General features: G+C 35.1%; 1 protein-coding gene across 1 annotated transcript; it reads left to right on the forward strand.

The window, feature by feature from the left end:
- The first annotated feature begins 239 nt into the window (after positions 1-239).
- Positions 240-987, forward strand: LOC111083883. The gene is made up of 2 exons (XM_022380601.1): positions 240-636; positions 882-987. The coding sequence occupies exons 1-2, from the start codon at positions 266-268 to the stop codon at positions 985-987; spliced, it is 477 nt and encodes a 158-aa protein (XP_022236309.1). The 5' UTR covers positions 240-265.
- The last annotated feature ends 8,459 nt before the right edge of the window (positions 988-9,446 follow it).

Here is a 9,446-nt window from a genome sequence, read left to right on the forward strand (position 1 = left end):
TATTAATTTCTGTCGTTGTTGTTTTAATTTATTTTCCCTATTGTATCTTGTATATTGTTTCTCTGGTATTAGCATTCTAAATTATTTAGGCCTACCCGTGGTTAGGGTGTTTGGTTCTACATTTTACTCTCCAGAAGGTGATTTATGTTCTTTCTTAATAACAAATTTAGGTAAATATTATTAGATGTAAACTGTTATTTTCTAACATTGTTTGGGATTTTGCAGAAACCTTTTTTCGTTACATTACAGCTACACTCCGTCACTGATGTCACACTTTGATTCAGAAAGTTCCAGACGGTCTAGTGTTAGACGGAGCTCTAACTTGAAACACAGTAACTCCGTCCCTCTGCTCGACGAACAGACATTCCCAGAACCTTTGTCAATCAGTAAAGACAGCCAGTCTTCAGTTGGTTCTGAAACACCAAAAATTGAGGACAGTGACGTTTATCAGCGGTCAGTATCTGTGCCAGTAGGCCTAAATGATACATTAGGTCAGGTCCTACCGATTCATGCCGATAGTCCTGCACGTGAACGTGCTCTTCCTTACACTTCTGAGGAGACATTAGGCGCTATTGGTTATCAGAAAAATTATCATACAGCTCAAATGTCAACGTATCAACGTTTAGCTTTGGAAAGGTATTCTATCCATGTGTCAATCAAAAACGTGTATTATCTTAATACGTTTTGATCGCAGCCTATCATAATGAATTGGGATCAGTAGGCCTACAAGTGGGCGTTTTTATTTGGGCTTTAGAATATTTTAAAATAATAGATATTAGTTTTAATCGTAGAAATGTTTTAATATCGTTCATCAAATAACTTCTAGACCAAATCATTTATCAAATGTATATTTCAATTGGTCTTTCATTTTTTCTTCTTAGCAAGCCAATAGATGGCGAGAAAGCTCCACCATCGTGCAGTCTCACCGAAACCAAAGCTGACGGTGACGAAAATGTAAACAAGCCTGTGAATGTAAGAATTTCGTAAACAATTACAGTTTTATTCATTTAAGAATTGCTATTTTGTTTGAAGTTAGTGTATTTTTTGTCTCCAGATACTTGCAATGCTAAAATATAAAGTTCAATTCCCCGCGGTAGACACTGCAGATAACATAATGTGGCTTTGTTCTAAAACAAACACAAAGAAACGACGACACGTTAATTGCCTATTATTTTTTATACTTGAAAGTTATGTACTCTTCCCTTTAATTTGGTTGGTATTAATAAAAATTCATTCGTGTCCACTGTCACCTTGTACGAGTTGCATCTTTCTAAATAAATATTGTTTGCTGCGAAAGCTTTAGTCATTTAAAACGAATCCCCGTCCAACCAAACATGCGCGCCCTTTCAGCCGTGGGGGCATTATTATGTGACGGTCAATTCCATTTTTCGTTGGTAAACGAGTAGCCCAAGACATTGCAGTGGGTGGTGATGACTAGTTCCTTCCCTCTAATCTTTCACTGCTAAATTAGGGACAGCTAGCGCAGATAGCCCTCGTGTAGCTGTGCGCAAAATTCAAACCAAATCAATCTACAAAGTAAGAATCTGCTGTACAACAACAGATAATATATTTCAGATCATTAAAGGACGACCTGGTTCAGGTTTTTCAGCGCATAATGTTCTGAACCAAACAACACATTCACTGTCTGCAACCAATTATGAAAATGTAGTAATAATAATAGAAATAAAGAACCCAACCACAGGTAGGCCTAAATAATTTGGAATACTAATAGCATAAAAACAATGTACAAAATACGATAGATACAATAAATTAAAACAACAAGAACTGAAACTAATAATTATCCCAACTACAGGTAGACCTAAATAATTTAGAATACTAATAGCAGAGAAACAATGTACAAGATACGATGAGTAAAATAAATTAAAACAACTTCAACAGAAGCTAATAAATAACCCGTTCTTGTTTGTTTGTTTTTAAATTTTGTGTCTTTTTCTTTCATACGTGGGTAAAAGTATTGTCATGGCTTTTGTTGCATTGGTCTTATATGTATGTTACAACTTGTATTTTACATACATTTTCTCCTAGGTATTGTGTATTTTTATGCTTTTCTCTCCTAGGTATTGTGTGTTTTTTTATACTTTTCTCTCCCAGGTATTGTGTATTTTTATACTGTTAAGTCCCAGGTATTGTGTATTTTTATACTTTTCAGTCCTAGGTATTGTGTGTTTTTACCCTTTTTAAGTCCCAGGTATTGTGTATTTTAATACTTTTAAGTTCTAGATATTGTGTATTTTTTATACTTTTTTTCCTAGGTATTGTGTATTTTTATACTATTAAGTCCCATGTATTGTGTATTTTTATACTTTTCAGTCCTAGGTATTGTTTGTTTTTACCCTTTTTTAAGTCCCAGGTATTGTGTATTTTAATACTTTTAAGTTCTAGATATTGTGTATTTTTTATACTTTTTTTTCCTAGGTATTGTGTATTTTTTATACTTTTCTCTCCGAGGTATTGCGTGTTTTTTATACTTTTTAGTTTTATGAAAAATGGGTATAAACGTGTGTAAAGTACACGCTGTATTTAGATAGAATATTCGGGTTAGTATCTTGTATTTGATTGACAGATGTAAACTTGTTTCAGAAGCTAACATTTTTTTAAATTCTATTTATCGATGTAAAAATTATGAAATTAGATTATCCTTTTAGTATTTGGCAAAGTTATTTTTTTGAACTACAACCCATTATGTGATAACATAAATGTTGTGATTTACATGCTGTAATTTGTCGACTATGAAAGAATATTTTACATATGCTGAGAACTAACTTCACACTCTGAACATATCATAAAAACATATATGATTAAACCTATACTAATAATGAATATTAACCACATAGTTCGATGTCCTGTATTCATGTTTAATATATGTTGACGAAGGAAGATTTAGTCCTAACAAGTATATTGGCAGAATCCTCTGATGGAACATTATGTAAACATTTTTTACATGGAAGCGTGAATCTTTTAAGATGTGTACAGGGAGTTAAAAGTTTGTTTGTTATGGATTTCGCGCAAATCTACACGAGGGCTATCTGCGCTAGCCGTCCCTAATTTAGCAGTGTAAGACTAGAGGGAAGGCAGCTAGTCATCACCACCCACCGCCAACTCTTGGGCTATTCTTTTACCAACGAATAGTGGGATTGACCGTCACATTATAACTCCCCCACCGCTGAAAGGGCGAGTATGTTTGGTGTGACGGGGATTCGAACTCGCGACCCACAGATTGCGAGTCGAGAGCCATAACCACCTGGCCATGTCGGGCCGGAGTTAAAAGAATGCAAACATTGAATGCAATACGTTAAAGGTGAAATTGTGTAATAGGAGGTTTTCCTTGTGTTTCTAGGTTGGAGACCAGATCGTTGGAATCAATGGTTATGGCATCGAGCAAGCGATACACGATGAAGTAATAATGCTACTACGAGAAAATAGTTATATCGTCCTTAAAATTAAAGTAAGTCAGCTTCGAGATGTCCAGAAATAGCACGTGATCCTATTATGAATTAATTTCGATTTAGTCTGTTTCTACATTTATTTAAAATATAATATTGTAATCGTTTCATTAGATTTTTTTTCTAAATTTATTTTTTTTAATTTAATAACAATCCACGTGCTTCGTCAAAAGGGAATGGAAATTAATGATATTTTTTCTCTCTTTTATTTTAACAGCTTTCACAGATACCTCATGGAAAAAGTGAGTAAACGTATAGCTTTGTTTTTATGATATACAGTTGCTAGAGTAGTCGTTCCACGGGTTTGCCCTCCATATTAAAACTTGAGTTCGTACATTTAAATCGGTTGTTAAACAATAAGTTTCTAAATATATCGTGACAACAATGCTCTATATTTTTTTAATGTTCGTTTCGCAGCCTCTCTTTCGCAGGATTATTGAATTTTTCCTGATCAAAATTTTATATATATATATTTACAAAGTATTTGGATTTTTAGGATGAGCCTACCCAGAAAGGTACAACTACAAAACTAAAAATATCTTCTGATGTTTTCATGTGATTATCCCTCCGTAGAGAGACATACTTTATTTCTGTTTCTATTCTATCTTCCTCTTTTTCTTCTTCCAAATACTTTTTAATCGATCGCTATTACTTCATTTCCCAATGGATTGACTTGAAACTTGGTAGAATTATACATTGGTAGAGTACTCCCAGAAACATTTTTCTTTTTTTTTAATTTAGGCTTTTTTAAGGATTGTATGGGGTCAAAGGTCAAACAACTAAAAAATATATATTTTGGGCTTCTGTGCGGTCATATTTACAGTAGTGAAGATGAAAATTGGCATGAATATAAATATTCATGCACCCAAGACATTGACATAGAAAATAGCTGGATTTGCTGGTTTTGAGAGTTTTTTTTGGGAGTCAGATCTCACAGAAAAACATAATTTTGGAGTTTTGGTAAATTACTCGGACGTATTTTGATCAATTTACATAGGATCTGGTACAAAGATACTTTTCTGCTGGTCCCACACATCGACAAACAAAAATGTTGGGCTTGCCCATTTTTAGTAATTATAAGGGGGTCCAGATGCCACAAAAAACATAATTTTAGTGTTTTTGTTTTTGTTTTTAGAATTACGCCGCTTTATTTAGTCCAATTTGTCTTTTGCTAAATTTCTCAGTTTTGGGTTTTCGTGAACTATTAATGTGTATGTCAACCAGCTGACGTAGGATTTGGTACAAAGATTCCAGCTTGTATGTCCCAAGCAGAGATATAGACAGTTTTTGATTTTCTGGTGTCAAAATTGGCAATGTTAGGAATGTGTGGCGGAGACATGTTGTATTTGCCCACGAATGTTGGCCTATTTAATGATATGAGACTTTGCATTTTAAATTTTGTATTTCATTTCCAAATTTCATGTTCCATAACCCAGCGCCCCTCAGTAGCTCAGTGATGGGCTTATAACGCCAAAAACTGGATTTCAATACCCGTGTTGGGGACAGCAGAGACAGCCCATTGTGTAGCTTTATGCTTAACGACAAACAAAGAAGCCGTAACATAGGAAAATATTCCTCCCTGATAGTTCATTTCCTTGACTTTCCCTAACCAATTTATTTCCCTGACTTTTCTAGTTTGTGGAAATCCGAAAAAAAAATCATAAACTCGACGAATGAATACTCAAAGTAGGAAAGGAAAAAGCCATGAAGGGAGTCTTGCAGATAGTGCAAGATATTTATTTCCTTCGCAATAAAAAGTTCACTAATGCAAGTTGGGTAGTACGTGGCACATTGATAGGCTTGAAACAACTACTTAAAATCTGGATTGTTTTTACTAACTTATTAACACTTGTCACGTCTCCTCAAATTAATATCCAGATAGGACGAAGATTTTAAACAATTGTTGAAAACATAATAATACTTATGTTTGCCTGAAGAAAACTTTAAAAATGTTCAAGTGAAGTATATCAATATCTTGTTTTTTCATGTAGAACAAGTTTTGATTACGGATTAAAACCATTTTCTGGACGTTTCCACTTTTGTTGCACTACTTTGTCGCTTGGTGATAGGGGGCCTGGTATGACCTGGTAGTTAGGGCGCTCGATTTGCAATCTGAGGGTCGTGGGTTCGAATCCCCATCACCGAACATGGTCGCCATTTCAGCCATGGGGGTGTTATAGTGTGACGGTCAGTTCCACCATTCGTTGGTAAAAGAGTAGCCAAAGAGTTGGTGGCAGGTGGTCTTCACTATCTATCCTCCATTTAGTCTATCACTGCTAAATTAGGGACGACTAGCACAGATAGCCCTCGTGCAGCTTTGCGCGAAATTCAAAACAAACCAAACCTAAGGTAGGTCAGCGGTAAGCTTACGGACTTACATCGGTAAATTCCAGGGTTCGATTTTCCGCCGTGGACACAGCAGATAGCCCAATGTGACTTTTCTAAAAACAATGCTTTATACAAATGTTTATAAAAATGTTATTTTTCTTTTTCTTCGCGCAGTGTTTTCTTTGTCTCTCTACGTCTTTTCCCGTGTCTTGGTACTTATCTGCCATCTATTAACCGTTAGTTACGGTCTTATGTATCAACTTTCTCTGTACGGTTAGTTACCGTCTTATGTGTCAACTTTTTCTGTACAGTTAGTCACTACTTTTTTCAAAGATGGGTATAAACGTGTGTAAAGTACACCCTGTATTTAGATGAAAGATGGGTATAAACGTGTGTAATGTACACCCTGTATTTAGGAACTATTTCAAGAGTTTGAACTATTTCAGGAGTTTAAACTGTTTCAAGAGTTTAAACTATTTCAGGAGTTTGAACTATTTCGCTCCTAGTTTATTTCATCAGTAGGACACTCACCTTTTAATAAAGAAATACTACTCCTGGTTTGAATTGCTTATTGAGCAACTGCAGAGCCCTCTAGTGGTAGGTTTATTTCACTTCCTATTGTACATCAGGTGCTGTGTTATAACTTACGAAGTTTATGTCCGCTGGTGGCGTAGTGTTGAAGTTTATGTCCGCTAGTGGCGTAGTGTTGACTCAGTTCAGTTTAGCCAAAAATACACGTTTTGTAAGAAGTAGTGGCACGGCACCATTTCAGTAAGATCTGTGGGGTAGGGGTAAAGTTGAACCCTAATTGCTTCAAAATACATGAACCGTTGATGACGTAACACGTTTCGGAGTTCATACATGACTGTAATAACCCGTAAGAGCCAGGGGACTATGAAGAACGAAAACAGACAAAAAAAATAGGAAATTTCGACTTTGTATATATATTAATATAAGTAATTTCACCAGAAACATCGCCCATTATACTGACATTTTAGATTTCATACACACAAATTAAGGATTAGGTGGGACGGCTGCCTCCCCTTCCCAATGTTCGTCACTGTGTGTTAGTTATGTGTATGCTATACATGGTGTATCTAATGGTACTACCCATAATTATTAATTCTATGATAATTTGTTTTACCACCTAGTAAATACGTTGTAAGTTATTTCTAATTTTATTCATTAACATTAGATTATTCTATTTGTTTTTTAGGTTTCTTAAAAGAATTACATCCAGGAGTGGCGTGACATACTTTACTGCTCAGTACAAACGCTGGCTGTGCCTCCCCCCTCCATCCCCGTTCTTCCGCCATTACAGAAATTCTACAGTTACACCCCCAAGAACCTGCCGCCCGGTGCAAATGCGCGTGCTGAACACCCGGTCGCGCCGATCGTGGATACAGCCATGTAAATATAATTATATATACATTTAATTAAATATCACTGTATATCAGATCAGGACAAGAAATTTATCGGTTAGAAAATTGGTAAAAGCCTTTGACATTTTAAATAATATTGACACTATTTACATATCACGAACGTTGTTATTACGCATTAGAAACAAGATAATTCAATGTCGTTTTTTTTTTTTTGCAGAACGTATTTATGTCAGGTAAATAAAACCGTTTCAAAGTGTGCATTATAATCTATACAGCTTATTTATTGTAAAACACGCTTATAATGTTGTGTCGTAGTTCTTAACGTCTGCCATTGGTCGAAACTACGAAAACGTTTTATAAGAAAATTGTATATTCTTTGGGTGTTAAACACGATAAAGACATCAAGCTTTATCCGAAAGTTCAACTGATCATGGCTACACACACACACACACACATACGCACGCACGCGCAGAGGGAGAGAGAAGAATTTCATATCATATGAGTGATAGATAGGGTTCAACATGTTGCATGTGGTAGCTGGGATTAATATCTTATTCGTTTAATGGAGTAAGCATAATTTATTTTTAATATAAAGGTCAGCGTTTTATTTGTAGAAGGTACTGGTAACATTCTGTGTGTTGCAGATGGTGTTAAACATCTTGTTTCAGGTAGCTGATGTAAGTAAAAATCCGGTGTGTAGAAAAATCCAGTGTGTAAAAGGTAGGTGTAAAAAATCTAGTGTGTAAAAGGTAGGTGTAAGTAAAAAAGCCAGTGTGTAAAAGGTAGGTGTAAAAAAGCCAGTGTGTAAAAGGTAGGTGCAAGTAAAAATCCGATTTCTAAAAGGTAGGTGTAAGTAAAAAATCCAGTGTGCAAAAGGTAGGTGCAAGTAAAAATCAGGTCTGTACAAAGTAGGTGTTAGTAAAAATCCGGTGTGTAAATACAAATTCACTATGTAAAGGGTAGGTGTAAGTAAAAGAAAATCTGGTATGTAAAAGGTACATCCTGTATTTAGATAGAAGATGGGTATACACGTGTGTAAAGTACATCCCGTATTTAGATAGAAGATAGGTATAAACGTATGTAAAGTACACCCTGTATTTAGATAGAAGATGGGTATAAACGTATGTAAAGTACACCCTGTATTTAGATAGATGGACGATTTATTCCTCAAATTAAGGGGTTTGAACAATTTAGGAGTATGAACTATTTGAAGAGTTTGAACTATTTCAGGAGTTTGAACTATTTCAAGAGTTTGAACTACTTCAGGAGTTTAAACTATTTCAAGAGTTTGAACTATTTCAGGAGTTTAAACTATTTCAAGAGTTTGAACTATTTCAGGAGTTTGAACTATTTCAAGAGTTTGAACTATTTCAGGAGTTTAAACTATTTCAGGAGTTTAAACTATTTCAAGAGTTTGAACTATTTCAGGAGTTTGAACTATTTCAAGAGTTTGAACTATTTCAGGAGATTAATTAGCAAATCAAGCAACTAGATAGCCCATACCAACTGAAACTACTTAGTTTAGCCAGTTCTTAATATGGTAGTAATACCTGAACAAAATATGTTGTACTTGTATTTAACATCTTTATCTGTGTAAACCAATAAGTGAGAGCCAAACCAAATAAAGGGCACGGCTCAGATTATCTGTAAAGTAAATTTTACTGAAGATTTATTTGAAAACTAAAGCTTGGGTAAATATTTGACTTAAGTTTTAACTACGATAATAAAATAACTTGCAAAAACGAAAGTTGTCAATGATAACTGTTGGAATGTATATTATTATAACTATTATGAAGAAATGTGTGAGGTGTTATGAAGAGGGATTAAATTGGGGCTGAGCGGTCCGGAACGGCGTTCCGCTTCTTGGGGATTTGAACCGTTAACGTTCCTGTTCTTCTGACTCATTACACTTCCTTGCTCCATAAATTATCCGTATTCAACACTAAAATAAACTGGGTTATCTTTATATTTTAGCTGTAATTCTGAAGTATTTCTGGTAATATACGTAAACAAGTAATGTACAAGACGGCCCACTTTTAATATTTGAATATGTTCTCAGGGAGTGTATGTCCTCTGTTGTACCACTCTGATACTCAGTAATGTACGTAGCATGTTACGGACCCTATAGAGGAAAACAAAAAAGAAAGGAGGGGGGAGGGGGCTTGTTTACTGCTCTTCATTGACACTTAGCTTTTGATCTATCCGTTAATTTAGTTTGTTTGAAGTTAAGCACAAAGCTACACAATGGGCTATCTGTGCTCTGCCCACCACT

The sequence above is a fragment of the Limulus polyphemus genome, unplaced genomic scaffold, assembly GCF_000517525.1.
Source record: "Limulus polyphemus unplaced genomic scaffold, Limulus_polyphemus-2.1.2 Scaffold11845, whole genome shotgun sequence".
In the NCBI taxonomy this organism is placed as follows: Eukaryota; Metazoa; Arthropoda; class Merostomata; order Xiphosura; family Limulidae; genus Limulus; species Limulus polyphemus.